This window comes from Ascochyta rabiei, chromosome 2 (genome assembly GCF_004011695.2).
Source record: "Ascochyta rabiei chromosome 2, complete sequence".
Lineage (NCBI taxonomy): Eukaryota > Fungi > Ascomycota > Dothideomycetes > Pleosporales > Didymellaceae > Ascochyta > Ascochyta rabiei.
The window spans coordinates 2,506,166-2,532,827 of NC_082406.1; the positions used below are offsets into that span (position 1 = coordinate 2,506,166).

The window sequence follows — 26,662 nt, forward strand, 5'->3', positions numbered from 1 at the left end:
TCACAAGAAAAATGGGTCACGAGAACAGACCTTACGCTGAGCGAGCAGCCAGAACCGCCACCACCATCAGAACAGTCCGCCAAACGGCCGATAGGAGACGACCACGCCCACGCACCATACCCTTCAACTTCTTTTCAATTTTTAATGCGCAGCGATGCAGGTATGAATCATTCCTACAACACATATGGGGTAAAATTCGGCGCAAGAAGGCAAGAGTTCTGTCGCGATTATTGTCTTTTGCTTTTTTCTTTTGCCCGCGCTCTTTGGTTCTCCAAGCTGCTACGAGACGAGTCGGTGCTTCTGTGCATAGTCGGGTCTTAACGTCCCTCATGATACCCGTGGATCGTTCAATACGAGCCCAGAGATAAAAATGAATCCAAATGTCAATCATCCACGCACTGCGCTCAAATGACTTGATATACTACCTATTATACAAGATATTAGAGGATACACACATTTCACAAAGCGCCTACAACCGCTCCAGCAAGCTCTCGACTTCGCTCTTCAACTCACCGAGACCAACATCCTTCTTCACCCCCAACCGGCGACACTGCACTTCCACCTCCCCTCTATCCTTCCACCCACGGCCCATAACAAGCACAACCGGATACCCAATGAGATCCGCATCCTTCATCTTCCACCCGAGCCCCTTGCCCACGCGATCATCAAGCACAACATCAACGCCCCCACCCCCACCAACAGCATCATACAGCGCCGTCGCCGCCTCATCGGGAACCTGCGGGGTCGGCAGAACCGCAACCTCGAACGGCGCCACGGCGCGCGGCCACTGCAGACCGCGCGCGTCGGACAGCAGCGCGGCAATGGCGCCGATGAGGCGTGAGACGCCGATCCCGTGGCAGCCCATCTGCATGGGCGACCACATCGTCGCTGCGTCGGGCCCCGCAATGTATGCGTGTAGCGGCTCCGAGTACCGCGTCCCCAGGTGGAAGGTGTGGCCTACTTCGATGGCTTTTTGGACGTGTAGATGCCCTGCGGCGCAGTGGGGACAGCTGTCCCCTTCGCGTGTGATGGTTAGGTCTGTGGCTGTAGAGGACGGGGAGAGAGATTTGTCGGTGATGGCAGTTGTTGACGTTGTTTGTGGGAGGAGGGTGGTTAGGGTGCTGGATTCGATGCCCGTATCGAGTTCAATGGGGGAGGGCACGGCTTTCTTCAGGGCGTGCAGGTTGGTGTAGGTCGATATTTGGTCCCAGGTTGGTGAGGCGTCTGCGGCGAGGTCCGAGGGTCGGGGTACGTGGATTTCGATCTTGGTCTTGCGGTCCATGCTGATACCGGTGAATGTGAGGGGTTTGGCGTCTGCTGGTGCTGCGGAGGGGGTCTTCTTCTCCACCAGCTCTTCATTTGCGACGTACTCGCAGGAGTCGCACGACCAGACATTGTCCTCGCCCTTTGGTGAGACGAAGTGATACTCGTGGCTGAGCTTGCCGCCCATGTTGCCGGAGTCAGCGTCTGCTACAAGATAGGGAAGTTTGAGCTCGTCGAAGAGATTCTTGTAAGCTTCACGGACAGACTTGTATGTTTCCAGTCCGGCTTCAACTGTAGAATCGAATGTGTAGAGGTCTTTCATCATGAACTCTTTCGCGCGAAGAAGTCCTTGTCTGGGCCGTCGCTCGTCACGGTATTTTCGACCCGTTTGGTAGAGTCGGAGAGGCAGGTCTTTGTAGGAATGGACCATGGAGGCTACCAGTGCGGTGATTTCCTCTTCATGGGTGGGTGACAACAAGAATCCAGAGTCTTTGCGGTCTTTGAGTCGCAGGAGTTCTGAGTTCGAGGAGTAGCGTCCCGATTGCTTCCACAGCTCTTCTGTGGTGATGGATGAGAGGGATGTTTTCGAGGCGCCAATTGACTCCATGTGCTTGTCGATAAGAGCTTCCAGCTTGTTCTGCACACGCAGCCCTAGTGGGAGAAGATGGAACACTCCGGAGTGAGCTTGTCGAAGATAGCCGCCGCGTACTAGGAGTGCATGTGATTCATCTTGCTCCCCGTCTTGTGGTGAGAGTCCTCCAGTTGGGGTCCAGAACTTTGATAATCGATTTCTCCTGTCCGTCTGGATGGATTCAGCTTAGTCACTGGCTGTGGGCAATCCTGTAGACGCAACGTCTGAAGCTTACCGAAATGCATCTTGTGCCTCCACTGCCCCATGTGGATAGACTTAGCGCATGCGCTCGAGGTGCAGCTCTCCATGTGTGCAGCACCATTGGCGCTCAGGCAAACAACGAAATGACCCAAGAACGGTACTTGGACACTACGAACAGAAGATGGAACGGAAAGGAATTGTGACCACCGACATGGAGGATGTAGTCGATGGAGCATATCGGGAGAGCTGCCGGCGACACGAGAGGTGGCACGGACCACCGAGATTCTCGAGCTCCGATTGAAAGATTTACAGCGCGTCCATCGTTCGAAGGCGGCGCAACCACACATCACGTAAGCTTGCACGCCTGCATTGGCATGCCCTCGTCTCGAGAAATGCTAATGCATGCAACAGTATGCCACCGAGGATACACATCAGGCCGCGGGCCCTTCGCCTCCGCACCCCGTGCTCCACCACGCCCGTCTCCCGAGTCGCAGTCGCCAGCTATGCATCGATAGGACCCGTCCAGCCGACTCCTGCGCCGGCATTCGAACGAGGCGCTCGGCCAGCTGCCCCCATTGTCCTCTACCCTCCCACACAACCCCCCTCCCACAAGCGCCCCGAGGAGCGCAAGACGCAACTCCACAGGCAATACCAGTCGCTCCTGAAGTCGTCGCCCCTCCTCCTGATCTTCCAGCACAACAACGTCAAGGCTGTAGAGTGGATGGGCATAAGAAGGGAGCTTGCAGTTGCCCTCCGCAAGATCGACGCCGAGCGTGTGGCGGCCGGGCAGGAGCCAATTGCCGACCAGGTCAAGATCCAAGTGATCCAGACCAACATCTTCGCCAGCGCGCTCAAAGTCGTCGAATTCTTCAACCCCACCGAACTTCCCACCGACGACCCCACCGACCCCCGTACACCCACAAGCGCACGCGTGCCCCTCACAGGCAACAACGTGGATGACGAGCGCTTCACACACGGCCTGTCGAGGCACGCCTATGAAGTTGCGAACAACAGGAAGCTCAAGCACGATCTTGAGCCCCTTATGTCCGGACCCCTTGCCGTCGTTGCATTCCCCTCCGTATCGCCCCAGCACCTCAAGACAGTGCTCTCCATCCTCTCGCCCTCGGCGCCCGACTTCCCTGCGCCTAAGCGCAAGGCGAACCCAGACTACTACGAACCTGCTGTACAGACTGGCTTGCAGAAGCTGATGCTCTTGGGCGCAAGAGTCGAGGGCAAGGTCTTCGATGTTGAGGGCACAAAGTGGGTGGGTGGCATCCCAGGCGGTATCGACGGCCTGCGCGCATCGCTGGTGCAGATGCTGCAGGGCATTGGTGGCAGTCTCACAAACGCGCTCGAGGGCGCAAGTAGGAGCCTGTACTTCACTGTGGAGAGCAGACGAATGGACATGGAAGAGCAGGAGAAGCCCAAGGAAGAGGAGAAGAAGGAATAGACGGCTGAGGGAAGAGCGAATAGGAGCTGTTGTACTTGGCGAACTTGCATGTATCAACACTGTACATTTTTTTGAATGGACTTTATCATCCCAACAGTAATGTCTCATCCGCCCTGTGGACAAGCTGATTTACCTCGATTCCGTTCTATGGATTGATGTTATGGAAGAATTACAAATGCTCTTGCGATGCAGTCAAACCTGGACAGACCAACATTTCAGAATCTCATCCATAGGCTCAGTGACGCCATGCTACTCTAACTTTTGCTTCTCCTTTGACTAACGGCCTATCACACGGATTCCACTCTACAGGCACCGCAGCGTATATGACCACATGAATGACATGTTCGCGCATCGCAGCTGATGAATGTTGGTTGTAATTCGTCAGAAAAAACGTTGATTGTTGATCCGCAGCCCAAACAGGCTTTTAGACTGGCGCCTGGATGCGGTACGGCTTGTGAGTATCTATGTTAGAGTCTTAATGGAGATCTTGAGAAGGCAGTGTCTGCTGGGTTGTTGAACCGACGTTGTTGCCTTGTATGGAGAGCTATGCTAGCGCCCAATGATGGGAGAAGAGAGGCACTTTGGAGCGAAAAGTGTTGGTTGCGGAGACTGGGTTGGCACTGTCCAGTGAGTTTCTTTCTGAAAAGAGATAGTTGGATTCTATGTGAGTGTTGCTTAGGTTTTACGTAGCTATCTGGGACACTCAAACCGGAGATCTGCTAAGACGGGTATTCAAGGATGAGTGACACAGGGTATGCCTCATGCAACGTGTAAACATAAGATGTACAAACTTGTACAAAGAAGTATGTTGTTTATGTTATGTAGGCCCTTGTACCATTATGGTCGTGCTAATCAGATCGTTTAGTCGGCCTGTGCCCGTAACGCCGTGCCATATTCAGGAGGGAAGGGTATATTGCAAGCCCAAGATGAAGAGTGAGAACCGTGAACGCCATCTTATACCGCCAAACCATGGACCCAGAGTCTACGCCTGCCATATCTATCAGAGACAGTGTGCTGATATAGAGAAGTCGACAAGCCGGCTTCAATGTTTGCGCCGGATCAAGTCTGCCATGAGCATGTCCTTGATCTGAGCAGCTGAGAATGTTGGCGGATAAACAGGAACTAAGACAGCAGCAACCGTGTCAGGAGCCATAGCCTCCAGGGAGGTCATGATGGGGCTGTAGTTGACTTGCATCTGCAGATTGTACTTCTGGACCTCGCCGTTTTTGGCAGTGGTAAGCTATAGTAGTGGTTAGCAAAAGCGCAAAGACCAATACCAGACTAGCAAACTTACACCCTGGTTGTCCAGTCGGAAGTTCTTGAAGTCGTTGTGAACTGTGCCTCTCCCGAAACCGCCCTCCAACTTGGAGTCTGGAATCTTGTCGATGAATTGGCGCATGGCTTTACCCTTCTTGCTCATGGTGGTGTACTGGGATGTTGGAAAAAGCTCCAAGTTTGAGGCTGCGGTGTTGTAAGGGTTAAGAGGAGGCCGAACCAGGTTAAAAGAAAGGCTTGATCAGCACAAGGTCTACAGATGAGGTGAAGGGCCTTCCACTGCTCCCCTCATACAAACGGACCTGTCTACTAGTAGAACTAGAACTGCGGTGAGATTTCATGTTTCTCTCACCTACGCATTTGGATTTCTTCACCATTGCTTTACTTTTTCACTGGCTTACGACTTTGGAAAGGGGTCTCTGCAATTGAGGTTAATATAAACGACTTGAGAATCGGTTGCAGAGCAAACACTCGTGTTTGTCATCCACTAAGAAAACTGAACCGCCCTGGTCGTACATAAGGTCGCGTGCCCTCCTCCTTTCACCTGTAACAACAAAGCTCCAATACGCTCCAATTTCCTACCTCTCGAAAGTCCACAAACCGCCTTCAACTGAGTCGACTATGTCCTCTATACCCTTTCGCAGTGTACAGCAACCGGGCCTCAAGTGGACTACAACACTTTGAGGCAACGTTCCCGAATGGATTGCGGAGCCATCTGTCGATACTATACAGAAGCTTGTTGTACAACACCTCGGCCTTGACAATAAACCTGAAATCTCGCTCTTCGCACAAGGTGCACTCAACAAGCTATATGCTTTTGACTGTCACAAAGGAAGCTTCCTCATGCGTGTCATGCTTCCTGCTACGCCAGGTGTCAAGACCGAAAGTGAGGCTGCAACCCTCGCTTTTATTTACGAGAAGACGTCAATTCCAATACCACAGGTCTTCGCCCACAATTCGAATCCACAGAATGAGCTAGGTTCTGAGTGGATCATCATGCAGCGTATCCATTCGCAACCACTGCACCAGATTTGGCACGAGATGTCGTCGCTTAAAAAGCAACTCATAGTACAGAAACTTGCTACTTTTTGGGTGGAGCTATTCAATCTTCCTTTATCCGGTATCGGCAGCATTTGCTCTACTATCTCCCACACTAAGAGTGATGGTGATCTTACTGGTCACAGCTACACGGTTGGAGAGACTGTTTTGCCACGCTTCTCCATTGGCGATGATGTTAAGCTGGATATCGATCGAGGCCCCTACAACAGCAGTCGGAACTACCTCAACGCATACCTTGACATGCTCCTACATGACGCCACTACACTTCTCGCATAAGACGACGAAGATGATGTTGAGCACGGAGAAGATATGGAAGAAATCTACGAAGGACTTAGGACCGTCATTCCTCTCTATTTTCCCCATACGTCCCATCGAGAGTGCACACTACTGTACCGCCGCGATATCAGCGTTTCCAACATTCTTGTTGACTCCAAAGACAACCTTGTTAGCATGGTGGATTGGGAGTGCGTTGCAGCTGTTCCTGTGTGGCAAGGCTGCGGTCTCCCGCAACTTCTGCATGGGCGCCCGTACACCTTCACGCAGATGCCACCAGCACCTACCGATGACTTCGACGTTGAGGACCACAAGTACTACAAAAAAACCTGATGAGTTACGAACTTGCTCAGCTACGTGCCTTCTTCCTGGAAGAGATGCAGCGAATTTCTCCAGACTGGATGGAGGTGTTTCGCCGTGAGCGTCTTCGATACGATATCCTCCTCGCAGTCGAAAAGAGTGGCAACGATGGAACTGTCAAGTGGGTGAAGGCTTGGCTGAAGGCATTAATGCAAGGAGCAGAGCTTGAGACAAGCTTGAAAGACGGATGCCGCAGTGCATATGCCCGGCAGAACGCGAAGTGGATCTAGGAGTAGACTGACATATGAAATCGAACATTCAGATAGCAAGCAGAAGCTCTAGAAACATAAGCGCAATTTAATTCAATCCAATACTCTCGCTGGATGATCTGCCGAAATAGAATTTGTCGTCACGCGCAGCACCAGAGCTTCTGCTTCAAAGTACAATGCGGCTCAATCTGACAGTGGCAGTGCATGCACGCCAACGTATCCAGCATTCAAACTCCCCAACCACACAGGCACAGCGAGCCTCGTGGCCAGACCCAAGCACCTGGTCGAACCATCTCAAAAACTCCAAGATGTAAGATGCTTGGTCGCAAAGCTTGGCTGTGGGGTCCAGGGTAGGCTGTGCGGGATTCGGGTGTCCATATTCGCAGCATAGTCTTTCCTGTACACGGTCATTCGCTCGTTGCCTGCGGACTTCATAGTCATGTCACAAGGCTGGAGAACTACTGTTAACTGCGTGTTTCAGGCGCTTGGGTCTTTGGGGGCGAGAATCTGTCAGACGGGGCTCTGGGCTGCCGATTGCGAAAGGTAGTACGATTAAAACAACGAAAATTGCATATTGAGAAGAAACTGTTATAGAATTGGTAATGGATCGAAGTTGCTCGGCTTGCTCGGCTATGTGCGCGTACAAGGCAGGCGCGGTAATGGGTATAGCGGTGAAGTAAACATGAAATCAAGGATGCGAAAAAGCAACCAATGCAGCCCAGCCCGGAACCCCGCTACATATTGCTGCCGTTGATGTCCCCTCACTCGGATATCGTTCGAACGATCTTCGGCACCGGTATTGTTGTATCTGTAGGTGTTACAGCGTAGTAGCGCACGCTCGATGTGCTAGTACTTCGTGGCCTGCCCGTTGGTCTTGAGCTTTCTGACATCGGGCTCAACATCATCGTACCGAGCGTACTGTTGCTGTTACTACTCATGGCGCTGATGCCGCTGCCTATGCTTGCAGCTGGTGCTTGCGTATTGATGTGCAATGGTACAAGCGGTGCGGGCTCTTGACTGACATGCTTGTATGCCGTGTCTGTGTCTGCGTGATCGACGTAAACCGTGACGCTGCTGGCTCGTTCCCGGCTGAACATGCTCGACTTGCGTTCATCGCCTTCTAGAAGGCCTTCCTTTGCAGCTGTTGTTTGGGCAAGCTCTTTGTGTTGTCGATGTCTGTAGATGAAGAAGGCTATCGCGGCGACAATGACGCCAAGAGCAAGAGCACTGGCGACTGCTGTGAATGCAATATTTGAAGGCTTCCAGTAGTTTTCATCGGGTTTCGACGCCGACGTAGGGTTGGCAGAGAGGATGTTATCCACCGGTGTGGGAGCCATAGCGAAAGCTATGAATGACAGTGCCGACGAAGGAGATGTGGTGGAGTTGCTGAGTTTGATGAATTTAGATACCCAGGCGAAGGATATATGTGATGTGTATCGGAGGCTGAAGAGCTCGATTGAAAGAGTACAAGATGCGGGTAGCGCTGTAAAGCTGAGACACGTTCGAAGTCCGGTATTGTGATCAGCCTATCGTTGCTGCTTTCGAGTAGTGGCTGAAAAGCAAATTGATGCCTGGATGTCAGGCAAGAGATATAGCTTTCTGTGAAATGAGACGCGGTATGCATGGACCCGTTACTCCCTAGTTGTGGTGATGCATCATGAGGCAGGCATCCAGCTATACCTGTCTTAGTCTAGAGTAACGAGGGCTCAGCCTCAGCACCTGTGGGGAAATGGATCGTTCGGTCCATGACAGTTGAACGCCATTTGCGCCCCTGCTCTTTTCCCATCTGGGCTTTGAATAGCGAAAGAAACGTGGACGAATGAGGCGAGCAGTCGATTTGGAAAGTTGACAAATTTGGTACTGTTGCAGAAAGAGAAGCCTACCAGATGGTGGTGGCACAGGCTCATTGTAAGAACACTATCAGAACGCGAGCGGCCGCATGAGACCAGACCAGTCACATTGCCTCAAAGCTACGCGTACGTTCTACACAGCAACCACGGCAACTGTGTTTGCCGGATTCGTCTGCGCGGCTGAATGACTGTGCAGCTTGTGGTACTGTGGATGCCAACCTGACTACTCAGTAGCAGTACTTTGTTTACGGCCGCTGTCACCCACCAACAGGGAGATACTCGAGACCTCCATTTGCATCTGGGGCACGCTCGCAGCGATTCAGAGCTGTACCCAGGCGCTCCACAGTGAACGTGCGCGCAGCCACATGCGCTAAAGGAAATGACAGAAACTACGTGATTCGATGAGAGACGCAGTTTGCCTTGCGATGTCGCGATTTTGTTGCAAGTGCGCCTGATGGAGTGATTTTCGGTAGGCCTGATTGACGAAACATGTGCAAAAAGTGGAATTGATCTTGCCTAAAGCGCTATGGTGAAGCAGGAGCTCGCCGACATGGTTGACGGGAGGCCAGATTCTGCAGCCACAACTTCATCGCAGATGGTGAGTGGCCTGCCTTGCGGTGAGGGAATCCATCGACAACAATGCGGTCATGGTAGGCGATGCGGCATGCGCTGTTTGGTGGAGCAAGAGCCAACGAGCGTGGTGTAAAAGTAGAAAAGGCTGGCGGCAACCAGCCGGCATGTCGTTGAAGCCTGGTCCCTCGCGTCGATCAGCCCCCACTTTAGGTGAGGTAGAGCAGCTATTTTTGGACCTCCACACCGCAATCCGCAGTCACATTTGCGCAGCGCAGTCAAGCAACGACAAATGTTCCAAGAATCGTTGAAAAGGTGATATGTAAAAGTCTGTTTTGACACCCCTGTCTAGGTTACCGGCAGCCAGGCGGCTGGCTCATCTTGTGCAAGGGAGTAAAACGTGGCAAGGCTGAAATGTTGGCCGTCTTTGGGTGAGCTTACTATTACGTCGTGCCATTGATATCTTTATCCATTGCAGCTCTGACTGCGTTCCGCTGATGATACAACGACTCCTGCTTATAAGCATGCAGCATCTTTCCAATAGTTGGTGCGAACCCAAATTCTTTCACTGCGTCTAGCCACTCGTCAATGATCTTGCTGTTCGTCAGGTCCCCGAGCACTGCAACGATCTCTCCAAATGCAGCCTTGAGTTTGTTTTGTCGGTAGACTCCAATCCATTTTGGACAAGTACGCTGCATCTCTTCTAGGAAGAAGACCCTTAGTTGTGTCTTTTCGTACTCGTCTAAGTGCTTGTAGTACATGGTTTTAAGCTCCTCTGATCCGTCATCCATAACTTCTTTAGCATAATAGCCAGGGTCTGGACACTCGTGTCGGTCTAGCGCTGTCTCTAAGAATTTCGGGATCTCGCATGCGGCCCAGAGTGGTACGGCTGGCAGGCACTCCCAGTCGATGATGCCTAAAAACTCGTGATCCTCCCCGACAAATATGTTGCTCTCGTGTAAGTCGCCATGATGAAGCACATATGCTTCAGGTTCATCTTTAGGAACGACTGTGGGTAGCAAATCTATCAGCCGCTGGATTCGGACCTTGATAGCTTCTGGAGTATGGTATGGGTTTGGATCCTCGTCTGAGTCTGAATCGTCCTCTGAGTCTTCATCGACGGTGACTGGTTTATCTAAGGCCTGGAAGTGCAACTGAAGGCTCGTCTGGAGCCAATCTTAGCTGCTCCCAGAAGGACCTCGAAGTGATTCGAACTTCAAATGATTGCCCCAGAAAAAAGATCGAGAAACGGTCTTGCCTAGGCAGAACCCGTTCTCAAAGCCAGAGTGCTCACGACCAAGCAAGACGATATCGGGAATATCTGCTGATGGTAGGCACTGGAGATCTTTGGTCGTGTACAAATTGCCCAAATGATTGAATCGCATCTGAAAAAGTTGTGCGACAGAGGAAATAACCCTACGCACCAAAAGCTCCTTCTTCAGCCGCGACATTGATCGCCATTGCTCTTCAAGTTTTGAACCAGTAACTTCATTCATGATCATCCATTCGAATCCGAGCTCGTTGTTGTGTGATGACTCAAACTACTATAATACTGGATTGTTGTTGAACGTACTTGATGGTAGCAACTTCGCTCAAAGTTTTGAGCTGCGGCCGGACAGGTGCGGTGACACGCAAAACATAGTGTACATCTGGGCCGCACTGCACACTGTGCACTTTGTTATAAGCACCTTCCGCTAAGAATGTCACCACGCAGGGCGTTTCACGTGAAAGCCCAAGCTCGCGGCATGCAATATATTCGACAATTCTGATGTCTGGCTCCTTCACCCAGACCATTTCCAGATTCCCGAACCAGTCGTACTTCCATGCTAGAGCTAATTGGTCAGCCATCATGAGTTGATTGTCGTTGGTTCGTCCGTAGTTTCCGTGAAGTCTTGAGGGGGACGTCGTAATGGGTACTTGTAGTGGTGTTTGCGTGATTGATGACTGTGCGGACGAAGTCAAGGGGGATAGAAGCTTTCTATAGGGGAAGATGTGTGGTATGCGCGCATGAAAATGGTGAAAGTGTCGCTTGGAGTTGATTGCATCGCTTTCACTATCTTGAGTCCCTACGTGAGGTCCGAAGTGTGTATGTTCGCTCTAACACCAAGGCGCAAACTGTTCATAAAATCGTCTGCAGGAGCAGGTTCTTGTCGGCCACCACGATTGCCCGCGAGAAACAACCAACCGTTCCCAGTGACCTGTTCTAGACTCGATTCCATCTACTCAGTATTAGAAAATTTTCGGCAAGCACCATGAGCCCTAAGAAGGTCATTCGTGCTTAGATCGATGATGTTCCCGACAACAAGTTGGAGGGCAGCATCCGTAATCGGGGTACCATCTGGGAGGATCGTCCGTCCAGGAACTTTCGTCTTGACAACCAAGAGGCCATTGTTCGTATAGGTGAGCCCGTCGTGTACAAAATCCAGGTTCAGGTCAACAATGGCTGTAGGATCTCAACCCTCAAGAAGGTTAAGAACGTGCTGGGTAAGACCGTCGCCTGGATCCTCGCCCCTGCTGAAGACCCTTGGTCCGCTCAGAAGATCCGAGATGAGCTCAAAGCCTCTATTACTGGAGACGTGTTGACGCGCCCAGGTAACAAGTGAAGTCTGGATCGACTTGGTGTTGATATTCCATCAGATTACGACAGCTCCTCTGCGCCAGTACATGCCACTCCAACCTAAAGATTCTGCTCCTGTGTTTCTGCGTCTTCTTTCTGCCACCTTTCGAAAAGTTCCTTCCACCCTTGCAATTCAGAGTATCCTGGTCCCAAGACCCTTTCGGACGTTTTATAACACTTCTCCATCAAAACGACGGCTTCGCGACCACGATTTTGTCGCTTGTACGTGATCGCGAGATTACTCATACTACTCAACGTATCTGGATGTTCTTCTCCCAGTGTTTTGATGTGCGTTCGCAAAGTGTGTTCAGCAAGCTTTTCAGCGTCTGACAAGCGTCCCTGGGCCCGATAGGTTGATGCTAGGTTGGCCATAGCAGTGAGGGTCGTAGGGTGGTCTTGTCCAAATTTCGTTTTATGGATCTCAAGTACTTCTTTGGCTAGTACTTCGGACTTGTCGTAAAGACCCTGATCACGGTAGGTTATCGCCAGATTGGCTTTGCTGTCTAAAGTTGAAGGGTGATCCTCTCCTAGTCTCTCCCTGCGAAGCTCTAACGTCTGGATATCCAGCTCTTGTGCTTCCTGGAATTTGTTTGCTTTCCAATATGTCGAAGCCAGGCTGACCATCCGGTTCATCGTATCGAAGTGATCAACCCCTAGCTTCATCTTACTTATGTCCAGGATTTGTACTTCTAGCTTTTCCGCGTCATCCAGTCTGCCTTGCGCTCTGTATGTTGAAGCCAGGTGAGCCTTGAAAGTCAGCAGTTCTACCTCTGCTCCTTGCGTTGTTTTGTAGCTTTCAAGGATCTGTAGCTGCATTTCCTCTGCTTCTTTCAGTCGACCCTGTCTTCTATATGTGTAGGCCAGGTTGCCCTTCACGGCTAGCGTTAAGGGATGGTCTGCGCCTAGCTGTATTTTGCGAGTTTGTAGTATCTGAACCTCCAGGTCTGCAGCATTCACCCACCGACCCTGATCCCTGTAAACAGTCGCCAGAAGAGTCAAAGTGTCCAGCTTAAAAGGATGATCTTGTCCCATTTTCATCTCGCTAGAAATCTCCAGGACCCGATTCAAAAGCTTTTCAGCGTCTGCCCATTGCGTTTGATCGTTGTGGATCGATGCCAGGTTCAACATACTGGTGAGTGTGTTCAAATGGTTTGTACCACGTATCTGTTCGTGCGCTTTGAGCGCTTTCATAAGTACAACTGTTGCTTCGTCATATCTGCCTAGCTGTTTCAGCGTCAAGCCAAGTCTGTTAAGACTGTCAATAGTTTCTGGGTCCTCAGGCCCGAGTAGAATTTCCCGGACCTCGAAGGATTCAAGTATCAGCTTGTGGGCTTTTTCGTACTCACCCATCCCACCCATATACCAGCCCACATTCGACGACAACGACGCCCATAATTCCAACGCGTCCGCGCCGACTGGGAGATTTTTTAGAGCAGTCTGTGCATGTGGGAGTAACGTCTGACAGACGGACCAGTCCTCCAGCTGACCTGTTGGATAATTTTCGTTCATGAGTGCCACATAGATTTCCTTCCAGTACTCAAGCTCATCGCACAGCTCTAGCCATTTCTTCATAGATAACTGCACCAACCTGTGCATATCAAAATTACCTCCGTCTGTACTTTGTTTAACGAAAGAGAAGCTCATCAATGTGTAGATGTCGTCTTCGAATCTGACGATTTTGTTGCTTTCCCCTTCGTATCTATCCTGAAGAAGTGATTCAGGTATACTCTGCCGGTCAAAGAAGCTCATCAACGACAACAATCGAGCGGCTGAGGGTGTCTGCTTGCGGATATGTTCGAACGAGATTTGCCATGTTGCGATGATTGAGTTTAATGCTTCGCCATCCCTACGGTTGTCACCCATATTTTGTTCCAGTAAGTATGCTCGGTTGCGATCGCTCCTACGGAACTCCTTTACGTATCTAGAGATACTCATGCGCGGTTTTCTGCAGTTGATGAAGGCAGCCGCTTGAGTAAGAGCAAGCGGCATAAACTCGAGAGCATTTATCAATACGGTCGCTTCATCCTTCTCAATAGTTCCGTCGAACTTCTTCTGAAGAAGGGCGAACGCGTCTTTTTCGTTCATCGATCCGACCTTGATAATGCTGGTCTCGGTGCCCGTGAGTCTGTACGCAACATCGTAGCTGCGGGAAGTAACAAGGATCGAGCCGAGAGACTTCTGCGGTAGGAAATTGACAAGTGGCTCCGTCCATAGTGCATCAGAACTTTGGGCCACACGGCTTTGTGCTATGTCGTGGAAGAAGACGCTCACGTCATCTGCGTTATCGAGCACCATCACCCATCGTCCGTTCGATTCGTCGCACAACCAAGTGCGTACAAGCCGCATGTGGTCTACTTTTGGGTTGTTCCACCCGTCCATTTTGATTGCTTCTGCGATCGTGCGGTATCCTTCTCTGAACCTCGCCTGTGTTCCGGCATGAACCCAAAATATCCATGGCGGAGGCGACTGTTCTTGAACCTGATAGGCATACTCCACAGCGATTTGGGATTTCCTGTCTTCACTTTAGCGCTTACTCTAGTCGAGGGCTGTACTGCTTACCCCACGCCACCAAGACCAACAAGGGCTGCACGAGCCGCAGGCTTTGCGCACAACCGACGTATTGCGTCAAGACTGTCACGAGTGACGAAGTCGCTATCGCGTTTGAATGGAACAGTGGACAATGGCATGCGCTTCATTTTGGCACCTGGGCCAATGGCACCTCCCTGAGACTCTGCAATCTCTCCCTGGAGTCGTTGAAGAGCTTTCTCGTATCCTTCGCCATATAGGAGAGGCAAAAAAATGCCGAAAATGCCCAACATCGAGTATGCTTTGTCCTCTTGACAGGTGGTTTGACGTCCTTCTACCCAAGAGAATTTTTCTTCGATACTGAACTCGACCAGGGAAGCTCCTGATAAAGCTAACAACGGGATTTTGGTAATGTCGTGAATATGTTGCTGAAGCTCAAGACGGTCACCCAAGTACACACCTTCTTTAGAGAAGAACTCCACCACGGATGGAGCGAGCAGCTCTTGGAGAGTCCAGCCTCGAGTGAACCATCGACTGCTGACAAAGGCCGACAACCAAGCTGAAGTTTCGTTGCCTTCTGTCTGATCAGCATTAGAGACGTCCGATAGGTAGACGTAACACTTTTTCGCATCTCGGTACCAGCGGAACATGGAATTGATGGCCCTTTGTAACTCGGTGAGATTCCTCTTGTCGATACAACAGGTATCCACCCAAAAGTAGCGCAAGCCATCCCGCTTTGCCTGTTGTGCACAAAAACGAATCTTGTCGTAGCCCACTTTACGAGAATGTGGTCGCAGTCGGCGTAATGAGGCACGTATCCTACTATATCCATTTTTGTTGTCATTGACCAAGTCGTCGAAGGTCACCTCTTGGTCTCCCCAAGTATGCGAAAGTATAGCGTACGCGGGAACCGCATCATCGTTAGGGTAGTCCTTGGTCAGGTTGAACGTGTGCCCATCGATAGTCTCCAACAGTCGCATCTCTCGCTGGAGTAGCTTTGGTTTCGAACGTTATAAGGGCGGGAAACATAGAATTGCGTATAGTTCCAGTTCTCTGACAGCGTTGACTTCCTATTCGCACATCTGTTGCCTGGTCGGTCAATTGTCGTGCAAATATGATCCTCGAGGGTGCTCTGGTGCAGCTGGTCAGAGTGCGATGCATCGCGTTTTAAATGAAGCAACGCATGGGTAGGCTGTGCTGGGGACACGAGCCGAGAGCTTTGCGCGCGGCTTTCCGGGTTCAGCTGCAGAAGGGCGCCAATGCTGCGTACATGATTGGGTGTATGGAACATATTCCCTGCCATATTCCTTCTGAAGTGGCTCACACATGCAGGCCTTCGATGCCGACTTACGCTCAGGCGAGCTCTTTTAAAGCGCGTCAGGCATAACTTGTATCATGTCATGCTGCTTCTTCGAACGTGTATCTTGTTCGACAGTCGCGCACAGGCTTCTCGGAGTCTAGATTCACAACCTCTGATGTTTAGTGGTCTGGTGGTTTGTGACATCTTCGGCAATCGCAGGGAGAGAACGGCACTCGATCATGAGCCTGACTGACATTGACAGTCACGACAATTTGTGTAGTTAGGCGGACGAGAATGTCCTGGATTCGTGGAGGGAAGTGGGTCCGAATGAGGAAACCCAGGCCAGAGGCGGCAGTGCAGATAACACGCAATACAGAGTTCTCCATGTTCAGGCAACGAGTGCGTGCTATCCATGTCTCACCGGTGCATTGATGTTGTTCATGCTGAATGATGCGCGAGTGCTGATCGTCATGGCGGAAATTTGGCGAAGTTTGGTTCAGGGATCAGGCGCGGAGCGGGACGGGACCACAAGGGAAGGCGCCGTTGCTGTGTAACGGTGTTGGACCGGCAGATCAATCGCAGCTGGGAGCGAGCAACATCGCTAGCAGCCCTGTGGAACATGCTACAGACGCACCGTAGCCCTTTGCTCAGCTCTCACCACATGGCTGCCGTGCGCGTACGGCGAAGCGAGGAGGTTGAAAGACGCGTTACCGAACAGTGGATCATGCAAGGCAGCCTCTTCCTCGGCACCACATGTGCGCAGCAAGGCAAGGTCGTGAGGATGTCTCTGTGCGCGCCTGGCATCTCACCATGCATCCTCTTGAGGAGCCAAGGAGAGACGAAGTCGAGGGAGCGTCCGGGTGTCTCAGGCAAGACGCAGACTTCATGCGGCGGTGACCGGTCATAGCAACGAGGTCGAGTGGAGGAGACGTGGCCAGGAACGCTCGTCTGAAGGTGGCATGTGCTTCAACGAATGCGGGCAAGCGCTGTCTTGCCTATTGCGTGGTCTGTGTAGCGTTCGCAGCAGCAAGGACATTTGCTCGCTGGCGACGCGAGGTGGCACGGGTCCCATCCATTGTGACTTCGAAGTTGTCCACCCTCACGCATGGAGAGCCGGACTGGAGACGGGTGCAGCGATCAACTGGCAGTGAGACGAGTCTGAGGCTTTCGGAGAGATTAATCTAGCTGGACCTCATTTCGGCGCGCATGGGTCTGACCAATCATGCTCCACATGGCATATTGGCTTAGTCCCTGCACGGGTAGCTAGGAGGCCGTGGCCGACCAGCGCCTCTCTTCCTGGACTGCTCCCCCATGTTGTTCTTCTTCCTTCAAGCGTCGCAACTCCCCACTCATTACGCTCTTTCTCTGTTGCGGTAGAGCCCGGCTCTTTCCCTTCGTAGTCCACAGGAACCTCAACTCTTGCGGGCTTGAATTTAATAGTCTACTTTACATACACGTTAGCTCCCCACACGCCCTATCTACTCTGCTACGAATGGACTTGTGAAGCTGCGCGTCCGCTATCGACATTACCTCGCCGCGCTCAACACCTCGCCGCTGCCCCACGATCTCCGGCCCCGCTTGGAGCTGTACGTTTGGACGCGCGACCATAGCTCGACATGTCTCACAACCAACGCGACTGCGCCACACGATGCCCGTCGACTTATGAATCGCGCCAATTGGATGGACAATCTCTTCGACCGAAGCAATCGCGCACTACGTCAGGCTCTCTCACTCTTCTCGCCCTTGCCGCATCTATACCGGCGACAATGGCCCAGCAGAACTGCATCTCGCTGCAGGGCTCGTCAACATGTCCAGCTTTTAGCGCAGCATCAATCAGCACCAACTTGACTGGAGACTTGTATGTTGATGGGAACGCACGAGGTTGGAGCATCAGTTGACGTGACATAGCTCTTTCCTGTCCTTCGTGTCAGACGTACAGTCGTTTGACAACCAATTACGATCTTACATCTCGACCACCTACACACAAAGACAGTGAGTTTGACATTCCCAAGTGCCCGTTGAATCGCAGAAAGCACGAATACTCATGACTCGCAGATACCAAAACATTTTAGGCTGCTCAAGTGTCGATCTCAGTAATACTACCGACCTGTATGCTCGCTATACAACCACAGTACTCTGCAACGCCATCGTGCAAAGCTCTCGAGGACCATGTGGCCTCAGCGACGCCAATTCAACACCGCTTTGCGCAAGTGCTTGTGTATGTGACGCCTCCACGTACTTGTGAAGATGCCAACATCTAATTACTCGCAGGCCGATTTCGCAACCAGCGAACAAGAGGTTGTCTCAACACCAGAACTGTGTGGCACCCCTGGCAGCAACGCGCACTCTCAAATACGGGCCGATTTCACCCGCTGCTCATTACCGGCCAATTCTCTCAGTGGCAGCTGCATCGAAGCAGCGCGCAACGAACCCAGTGAATGCGGCTACGGCTCAAACTTGCAAGGCCTTTGCTCGTACTGTGCTGACAGCACTGTCAACTCGACGAGCTCGTGTTGTGTCAACTCGAACGTTGAAGCACGATGTGTGGGTGTCGAACTACCAACGACTGTCTCAATGCCACCACTTTTCCCCACCAGCACATCAACTACTGCGCCGACTGCTACCTCGAGTAGAGCTGGTACGAGCGAGTCAAAATCCGGACTCTCTGGAGGTGCTATTGCAGGCATTGTCATTGGTGCAATCGTAGGCGCACTTCTCATCCTTGCAGCTCTCGCCTTTTTCTGTCTGCAAGCCCGTAAGAGGAAGGAAAGTCAGTCTGGCAGCATTCTCAACACGCCATCACCGTCACGACACTCTGCAAAGGCCCCGCCTATGAATTACGGCGGTGACGGTCAGCTTCCACCCTCGATCGTACCGGGTGCCCGTGTGCAGCGCATGTCAGCTCTAGAAGGCTCATCGTCCTCGGACCAACACAGCGACAGAGGGATGGCCATGACTGCGTTTGGCGGCTCTCAGGGTGCCTTCGGTTCGCCAGACTCGAGACACCATCACTTTGCGGGTGCTGCAGCTTTTCCCAAGCGTCAAGGTTCCCTTTCAAGTCATTCAGCTCTTGAGTCGAGCACCAATTCGCCCCAATCCGGATCAGACGGACGCAACTTTTCGAGTCCTGACGGCGTTGCATCTGGGCAGTCCGAGCAACTGCAGTTTTTCAAGGACTACTACTCGCAAGACGACATCCACCCCAACGATACTGTTGCCACTCTCTGGGCTTACCAACCACGCGCCGGCGACGAGTTTGAGTTGGAGCGTGGCGATATGCTCAAGGTTGTTGGCATCTGGGATGATGGGTGGGCTACTGGTGTCAGGCTCGCCGAATCAGCAGAACAATGGGAGGCAAGGAAAGCCGAACAACGCGACTCGGGCGTTAGCAACGGAAGCCGAAGATCGCAGACTGAGATTGACAGCGATATCAAAGCGTTTCCGCTGGTCTGTGTGTGCTTGCCACAACACTGGCGAAAGACAATAGAAGGGGACAGCACGGACAGCGGACATGGGCCCGGAGGTGGTAGAGCACCTCCCAGCCCCTAAACCATGTCGCTCCTTGCATCCGTTAACTTGCTCCAGTTCTGCCGACTCTCTCTGCATCCCAGGACATGGACCTATTGATTAATCCCAGTGTGTTTACGCCTCCAACTCGATCTGGTTATGATGGACCTCGTTCGCGCACATTCTCTGTTCCAAGATCCACCGAATCCCGGAATTCAAAGAAGAGGTCCTCGATACCACGTCCATCTTACATCAGAACGCCAGGCATGAAATCCTCGGGGTCGAGCACGCTTGTCAATACTTCTCCGGAGAGACCTTAATGCCGCTGCGATAACAGCATCACACGCCTTACACCTCTCTTAAGATGAACACAACACCCAATCTTGCATTTGAGCTCTTTGATACCCGCCGCGGACCTTCTGCATACCCATGCAACACAAAACTCAAAACACGCCACAACACAGCACAACCGGCGTCACTCTTCCATCACCTGTGACGATTTGACGACCGAAGATTGATGTCTAATACGCTCTTTTTCCGCGCTTCCCATAGTGGCTCAAACCACATTGCATCAGCGGAGGGCACCATTCGCCATTTTATTGGCCTACCGACGTTTTTGTTCTATACCCTGTCGCGTTTCGTTCGCGATCGACTTGTCTCTCTTCTCTGCACATGAATGGGGCAAAGGGCAGCACTGTACATAACGCTCTTCTGCACCTTGCCCAGGAATGGTTAATCTTAAATTTTTATATGCTACGATACCCTTGTTGTTGGATACGAGGCTTTACGGGGACGTTGGAAGGTTGGGGACTGAACATTGAGGAACGGCTTTGCTTTGGGAATGACATGCGAGAAAAACTGATTAGCATGAGAAAGACTAGGTATTTATGGAAACGCATATTAAATATCTTGATTGCCATTGTTGACACATTTCGACCCTCGTTGAATCTCGGTGAAACAGTATAACACTAGATGGTCACCAGCCAGCGGGAAGTTGAGCACATCGATACAAAATGCCAAAATCTCAGACGGCTTCTCCAGAACGCCTTGCTCTATGTATAAAAGAAGACAGCAAAACCCCCTCTAACGATGGTCACTGGCCGGCGCTAGCTGATTTCTCCTTCATTACACCCGCAATAAGAACACTTGCACGTACAAGCTGAGTCATACGTCGACTGTGGCTCTCTTCAGTTGTGCGTAAGTTCCTCAGCCTTCTGTTGGATCTGTCGATCTCTGCGCTCCCGGTCCGATATTTCTTTCAGCACTCCGGCGCGCGTCTGTTTCTTCTGAGCATCGAGCTTCCTTTGCAAGTCGCCGGTCGAGGTCTTGTTTGCGCGTGCCTGGTTCAGAGTGTTAGCTATGTGATCCCATCGCGTGTCTTGCGCGCGGTGCGTACTGCGCGAAATCAGTTCGAATGCGCACGATTCGGCGCAAAATCTCCAGCCTTTCGTCTGAACCCCGTTGCGCCGAATCGTCGCACCAAACCTGATACCGTGCGATGCGCCACCACCACTACCATTCGGTCACATATACGCCCTCATCAATATGGTCTTCTCCTCACGGCTCTTGCTCAGTGTACGCACCTCTGCAGCTGCAGCCGCTGCCGATCTAGGATCTTCGACCGCATTGCTCTCCCCTAATTTCCTCGGTGGCCCACCAACTGTACGCTTTGCGCTCGACCCAGCATTTGCAGTCGCAGGGACCGAGGCCTTCGTTGCAGGCGCGGGAGCCGACCCCAGAGTCCGGCCGGGACCGTCGAAGGCGTCTTTCGATTGCTTGCCGCAGAGGTTACCCATGGGTGTCGCAAGGTAAGATTGCAGATTTGGAGAGAAGGTTGGGCGTGGGGATTAAGAGGGTTGGCGAATGGAGGAGAGGCGGAATGCGGAGGTCAGCATCGTGGTGGGGGAACGCAAGTCAGTGGCTGTGCGTGCCGCGAGCCGGAGTTGAGATGCCAAGGACCTGGCGCTGGGATGCTGCCGCTCAAGATGGATGGAGATGTTGGACCGGGAGGAACATGACGGACGGTACTGATCTCGGCACAGTAAAGGTGATCCATGGTTGAGAACGCAAAGATGGCGAGACGGATATGTGAGGTCGAAACTCTTTGTGCCCCTCTCTCACGTGCGCATCCACTGTGTTCGATCGGTTTGTGAGCACGAGGCCTCCCATTGGGTCTCGCTGCGCTTGACGACGACGACGGCGACTACTCGAACACCAACTGTCGACGCACCTGCAGCTGTTCAGTTCGGCGAAAGAGCGACAGATCGTGTCTTCGGGAGGGCGACAAGGGTCGAAGCCAATGACAACACGGCAGAATCGCTTACAGAGTGGATCACCATCGCCGTGTTATTCACTCTTCTGAGCACATGGCACTTTTTGCGCCGGAACATCTCTCGTGCTCTCGTTCTCTCGTTGCAGCACACGAAAGCTCAACGAGAAGTCGTACTCAATGGTGTGATTACATTTACCCCGCTCCTTCTCCGTTGACGTCTATGCCCCTCTCTTTCCAACGAACCGGCGCCGCGCATATTTACTATTGAGTACCTGAATGTCCTCCAATGTCACAGCTCTTGGCACGTGAGAGACTGAGATATCACCCTTTCATATCGACGATGTACGTCCCCGACAATCTTCCGCGTGCCATCATGGCCCCAACTAACGGTCCTTCAGACCCTGATCTTGACGAGGGCTTCTTTGATTCCATGTTCACTTCCCTAGCCGTCCCGCTCGCTGGATCAAAGCGAGATGCGGCCGCCCTGAGCGGTGATGACGCCCAACGCCAAAACCAATCGTCATCCCAGGTGACAGGTACGGGCCAGAAGGAGTACCCAGCTGAACACGTCAATCCACAGGCTGTGTGCTGCAGTCATTGCCCGGAAGTGCGCCCGTCTAAGCGCAGGGCCTCAGCGCACCAGGTTGGCGAGTTTCACAACCTGACGGCAGAGTCGCACCCACCCATCGGCACAGACCAGCAGTTTCCAGACGACTGCTTCGAGAAGTTCTGCCAGGAATGCAACTTCGATGCTACTTGTCCGCCAGACTGCGAGCTGGCGTGTCCAGGCGACGATGTCTGCGATGCCGTCTGTACTCCAGACGATGCCTGCTTCGACCCCCACTGTTCCCAAAGCCCTCCCCAGTGCTCAGATGGTTGTGTTGACCCTGAGTGCACAAAGCTCTCGTGTCCAGATCAGCCGTGCTTCTGCCAGAAGTGCGATGCTCAGCCTTGCCCTTTGGGTGACCCAGACAACGACTGCCACTTTGCACACTCAGCCCCCACTGGCGCCGGCACCATATACTGTTACGACAACGCATCTTGCCACTTCCAAGAAAGGTATCCCAACCATACTGGTCCGCTTGCAGCATACGAAACCTATCCATGCTTCTCTCAGGCTCACACACATTTCGCCGGAGACAGTGCCTCAACACACGCCTCTACCGCCCCCACTCCTCTGCTATCGCCTAGCAACTACACCTCTTTAGAGAGCGCTTTCACCAGCGAACCTTCTCCTGCACCCGGGCAGACCACATTCACCAACAACTGCTTCCTCGACATCAGTGGGGACCACTGTCATATCGACAACTCTTGCTGTCATGGACCGAGCAGAGCCTGTGGAGATTATCCCGCGGCGTCTCAACAAAATCTCGACTTATGGAACAGCTCCATAGCCCGAGGCAACGGACTGTCCAATGGCTTCATGAACTTTGGGCTTCACAGTCAGCCCACCTCGCCAACGACTATGAGTGGGATGTCGAGTGCGAACATGTTCAGCAACCACTTTGACAATTCGATGTTAGGGTTCAATGACAACTCATGGATGCTTCCCGGCTCCTCATTTGAGAACGCCTTCCCTTCCAACGGCATTGGTGCCAGCAAACTTGACTCCCTAGCTTCGGCCATCCAGAACGAGATAATGAATCCCATAAACTCTCTCACGGCCACCCCTTCGATAGACACTAACTCGATCGTCGACACTCCAAACCACTCCAGCACATCATCGGGCGAATCCAGCCGCGCCTGCAAATGGCAACACGCCCCGGGCCTTCTCTGCCTCGCCGTCTTCCCTTCCGCCTCCGCTCTCCATAAGCACATCAAAACCGCTCACGTCGACAACTGTACCTCCTGCTTCTGCCAGTGGGAAGGCTGCGACGCCTCAGCCAAAGACTTCAAGCAACGCTCCAAGCTCTCGCGACACTTGCTAGGCCACGCAGGCTACCGACCCTACGCATGCAGTTACGCGGGCTGCGACAAGACATTCGCTACCAACCAAGCAAAGGATAATCATGAGAGGACGCACACAGGTGAGCGACCGTACGTGTGTGATCGCTGTGGGTACACGACGACGACGCACACGCAGCTACAGACCCATATCAGCGCGCTGCACGAAGGGAAGAAACCGCACAAGTGTCGGTTCTGTGAGTTTACATGTGCAGATAGCAGCAATTTGAGCAAGCACGAGAGGACCCACCAGGTGCGTACTATACCCTCTGATCTCATTCTCGTATGCTAACGATACCCCCAGACCCTCCGTCCATACCGCTGCCCCCACGCAAACTGCACATTCAAGCCCGACTGCCGCTGGGAAAACCTCAAGCGGCATCTGCGCCGGTCGGGTCACTGTCCCGAGCTGCTGGTCGAAGCAAGCGAGGAGTACAAAAGCTACAGGGGAAGCGTGCGAAGAGAGATTGACAATTGGCACAAGAGAAACGGGGACGAGGGGATGGGGAAGATGAGTAGACGGAAAGGGAGAGGATCTGTTGGGTAGTGTTGGAAGGTCGTTGACCTTGGATTTGACAGCACACTTTGGATACCAATCATTTAGCATGATTAGAACTTGATACCACTGATGCATAAAATATTACGACAGCATGTTTGGAGAAAAACATACACAGAAACAGATACACTCCATCCAACGAGCTTATTGCATGTATCGGTGACGCAAATCTCCGAGTCCCACCAAATTCCAATCCTCAATCTCCAACTTAACAAACACGCTCATGAGGCTCTCTCCACGGCACACCCAAGACCTCAAAGATCCTCCTCTCACTCCTCCCCTCGACAAGGACCCCCTCATTGAGTTTCTCCCCGCGACGACCACGCTTCACATCCTTGTACAGTCCCTTCTGATTAAGCCGCATCCCTTTTTTCCGAGCCAGCAAGCGCATACTGCGATTGAAGATATCATTACCCGTGAAATAGAGCAACGCAGCACCCATCTCGCACTCCGGGACGAGCAGAAAGTCCATGCGGCGCCAGACGCAGGAGCCGGGGAGACAGGACGCGCCGTGCCATTTCGACCCTGTGGCGTCGGCGGCGCGGGACGTGGCGAGCGAGGCTGTCAGGAAAGCGGTCCGGAAGAGGTGTGGGACCAACGTGGAGAATACAACCGTGTGCAGGTGTGAAAGCGAGGATCCTGGGCGCGTTATCAGCATGTCGATGTCGCCTGAATCCGAAGCGCCGCGGCGGTAGCTGCCCATTATTGTGGCTTGGAAGGTTGGGTCGATTTTCTTGAGGGCGCTGATGACGATGGCGCCGTGTGCGGCTACTTCTGCACGCGGCATGCGCGAGTTGAAGTCGGTGTAGTGCTCGAGACCGATTTTTTGGCTTTCGGTGAGCTTGGCTTTGTTGTACAGGTCTTCGAGCGTGCGGTGGCCGGCTTGTATCCATTTGTTGGCTTGGACTAGACCAGCGCCATATACTCCCAGAAAGAGACGGAGCACTTGATCGAGCGGATCGTCCTTGGTGTTGTCGAGTTTGCGGAGACGGTTCGTCAGCACAATTTCTTCGATCTTCTCGGCAAGCCTAGAGCCAATGGATGGCAGAGCTGCTGCCTCTTTTGCTGTATTGATCCTTACTGTCTGCTTCTTGAGCGTGTTGACTCCCCTCCGATAGGCCAGTGTGCGCCACTGATCTTGCATTTGGTCGTAATGCCTACCCATCTCTTCGAGGATCTGGATAGTGCGAGTGTTCGGGTTCTGGCAAGAAAAGCCGTTGGTGCTTGGATCCATGCACTGGAAACTGCTTTGATCGAAGCCTTTCTTTTTGCTTCTGCCAGTCGCAGATATGGCGGAGATAGCATACTGCTTTTTTCGAGACTTCGTTGGCATCTCCAGAAGCTCGTCATCGGTACCTGAGTCGATATCGTCTGCACCAATCACACTCGGGGTAGGAGTGCTTTCATCATCTTCGTCATCGATCGGGAGATGTGCGATCGCTTTGGTTTCTCGTATGGCCTGCAAGAGCTCATCCCCAAAAGAAGCACCGGGAATTGTAGCTTCAGGGAGTTGTTCACCAATTTCCGACGAAGGCATCACAAAGCTATCCTCGACCCTTTCTTGAAACGGACTTTCGGGGATCTTTTCGATAGCCTGGCTCGGGGTGCCTTCTGTGGGAATAGAATCCGTCTTCTGAGATGGGACAGCGCCCTTCTGCTTCTTTGGTGATTTAATTTTCAACGAAGCCTGCGATTCGCCTGAAGTTTCGGAAGCAGCTAGTGATTTTTTCGGCATCTGACTTGCTTGACCTCGCTGAGGCGCACCTTTTATGCTGAATCGTGCAGCAGACGGGTCCATGAGCGTGCCAAATTGTATACATTGTGGTATGAAAGGATCGAACTTGGCTAACACTACCTTCTTCTACTCATTGTCAGTGGGTATGGTACAACAATTGACAGACGACGCACTGGAAAGCCTGCTCGGTTGAAATGCCGCAGCAGTTGTGTGTACGTGTAGCTGACATCGTCCACAAAGACATGTGTGACGTCGTCTCTCCACTTGTTCACCCAGGCTGCTCCGAGCTGGATCACCTTGTGAATACGCGTCCGCCGCACCATACTGATATCATCGTTAGGATAAAAGTAGACGATCTTGCCTCGCAGTAATTGCTTCGACTCAGGTTCGAGCTTGATGTTGTCTGCTAGCTTGACGTTCTTTCCGTTCTTGAGCTCTCGTGGTACCACGCCCATTTGCTGGTAGAAGGGCGTTTGATCTAGTCCAGTCATATTGGGCAAAGATGTGATGCGTTTCATTTTGCTATTTGCGTTGTCTTCGATCGTAGACAGTTGTTTGGTTCGTGGCTTAGTGACCGGAAAGCTTTGTGTCAACTCTATTTCGGGAACTGTAGCCGATCGATTCAAAGTTTTAGCATCGTCTCGTATTGTTGTACGACGTCGTGTCGTGTGTGCCTCGAAGTCTGCTCTCACTTCTTTTGGTGTTGGTCCGAGGAAGCTGCTTGGTTGACGCGCGAGTCTCGTTGGAGGCATCTCGGCCATTGCACTCTCGATCCTGTCGAAGGCTTCGTCATTGTAGCTTATCTCATCGTCTGAAATATCTAAGAGACTCTGTTCCTTGAAGTATGCTTCCTTAGCTGCAAGCTCTTTACCTGACATATTGTATGATGCTCTGGTAGATGGCTGCTGATGCTTAGCACAGATCAAGGTATGAAACTGGCAGAGTAATTCTTGCAGCCAATGTAGTAGTAACGCTCATCTACAGTGCGGAATTTACGCTAAGGAAGTTAGGGTGGTGTCGAAGAGAGGCAACAGCGCGCTCCAGGCCAAACGCGGAAGCACGTC

General features: G+C 52.3%; 10 protein-coding genes across 11 annotated transcripts, besides 1 other annotated feature; 3 read left to right on the plus strand and 7 right to left on the minus strand.

Annotated features, from left to right (window-relative positions):
- Positions 1–469: 469 nt before the first annotated feature.
- On the minus strand, positions 470–2,216 carry EKO05_0001700 (Proline--tRNA ligase; the record flags this gene model as incomplete). Its single annotated transcript, XM_038945041.2, has 2 exons — positions 470–2,065; positions 2,130–2,216. 2 exons carry the CDS (start codon positions 2,214–2,216, stop codon positions 470–472), a joined length of 1,683 nt encoding a protein of 560 aa, XP_038802453.2.
- A 291-nt stretch (positions 2,217–2,507) lies between these two features.
- Positions 2,508–3,545, plus strand: EKO05_0001701 (uncharacterized protein; the record flags this gene model as incomplete). Its single annotated transcript, XM_038937317.2, has 1 exon — positions 2,508–3,545. The coding sequence occupies one exon, from the start codon at positions 2,508–2,510 to the stop codon at positions 3,543–3,545; it is 1,038 nt and encodes a 345-aa protein (XP_038802454.2).
- Positions 3,546–4,587: 1,042 nt separating this feature from the next.
- Positions 4,588–4,965, minus strand: EKO05_0001702 (uncharacterized protein; the record flags this gene model as incomplete). The annotated part of the gene is made up of 2 exons (XM_038937190.1): positions 4,588–4,785; positions 4,840–4,965. The coding sequence occupies 2 exons, from the start codon at positions 4,963–4,965 to the stop codon at positions 4,588–4,590; spliced, it is 324 nt and encodes a 107-aa protein (XP_038802455.1).
- A 2,517-nt stretch (positions 4,966–7,482) lies between these two features.
- Positions 7,483–8,058, minus strand: EKO05_0001703 (uncharacterized protein; the record flags this gene model as incomplete). Its single annotated transcript, XM_038945043.1, has 1 exon — positions 7,483–8,058. The coding sequence occupies one exon, from the start codon at positions 8,056–8,058 to the stop codon at positions 7,483–7,485; it is 576 nt and encodes a 191-aa protein (XP_038802457.1).
- A 1,526-nt stretch (positions 8,059–9,584) lies between these two features.
- EKO05_0001704 (uncharacterized protein) lies at positions 9,585–9,932 on the minus strand (the record flags this gene model as incomplete). The annotated part of the gene is made up of 1 exon (XM_038937341.2): positions 9,585–9,932. The coding sequence occupies one exon, from the start codon at positions 9,930–9,932 to the stop codon at positions 9,585–9,587; it is 348 nt and encodes a 115-aa protein (XP_038802458.2).
- Positions 9,933–11,818: 1,886 nt separating this feature from the next.
- EKO05_0001705 (uncharacterized protein) lies at positions 11,819–15,264 on the minus strand (the record flags this gene model as incomplete). Its single annotated transcript, XM_038937417.1, has 2 exons — positions 11,819–14,270; positions 14,318–15,264. The coding sequence occupies 2 exons, from the start codon at positions 15,262–15,264 to the stop codon at positions 11,819–11,821; spliced, it is 3,399 nt and encodes a 1,132-aa protein (XP_038802459.1).
- A 2,086-nt stretch (positions 15,265–17,350) lies between these two features.
- Positions 17,351–19,133, plus strand: EKO05_0001706 (uncharacterized protein; the record flags this gene model as incomplete). Its single annotated transcript, XM_038937637.2, has 4 exons — positions 17,351–17,442; positions 17,493–17,576; positions 17,640–17,802; positions 17,856–19,133. 4 exons carry the CDS (start codon positions 17,351–17,353, stop codon positions 19,131–19,133), a joined length of 1,617 nt encoding a protein of 538 aa, XP_038802460.2.
- Positions 19,134–19,523: 390 nt separating this feature from the next.
- Positions 19,524–19,561: a tandem repeat.
- Positions 19,562–20,278: 717 nt separating this feature from the next.
- On the minus strand, positions 20,279–20,887 carry EKO05_0001707 (uncharacterized protein; the record flags this gene model as incomplete). 2 transcript variants are annotated; one of them, XM_038937091.1, is made up of 2 exons in its annotated part: positions 20,279–20,431; positions 20,675–20,887. In XM_038937091.1, 2 exons carry the CDS (start codon positions 20,885–20,887, stop codon positions 20,279–20,281), a joined length of 366 nt encoding a protein of 121 aa, XP_038802461.1. The 2 variants fall into 2 exon arrangements, with proteins under 2 accessions (XP_038802461.1, XP_059491719.1); XM_059635736.1 differs by having other exon boundaries at positions 20,279–20,603.
- A 906-nt stretch (positions 20,888–21,793) lies between these two features.
- On the plus strand, positions 21,794–23,854 carry EKO05_0001708 (zinc-finger protein; the record flags this gene model as incomplete). Its single annotated transcript, XM_038937493.2, has 2 exons — positions 21,794–23,560; positions 23,612–23,854. 2 exons carry the CDS (start codon positions 21,794–21,796, stop codon positions 23,852–23,854), a joined length of 2,010 nt encoding a protein of 669 aa, XP_038802462.2.
- A 217-nt stretch (positions 23,855–24,071) lies between these two features.
- EKO05_0001709 (DNA-directed DNA polymerase) lies at positions 24,072–26,476 on the minus strand (the record flags this gene model as incomplete). Its single annotated transcript, XM_038937293.1, has 2 exons — positions 24,072–25,724; positions 25,772–26,476. 2 exons carry the CDS (start codon positions 26,474–26,476, stop codon positions 24,072–24,074), a joined length of 2,358 nt encoding a protein of 785 aa, XP_038802463.1.
- Between the last annotated feature and the right edge of the window lie 186 nt (positions 26,477–26,662).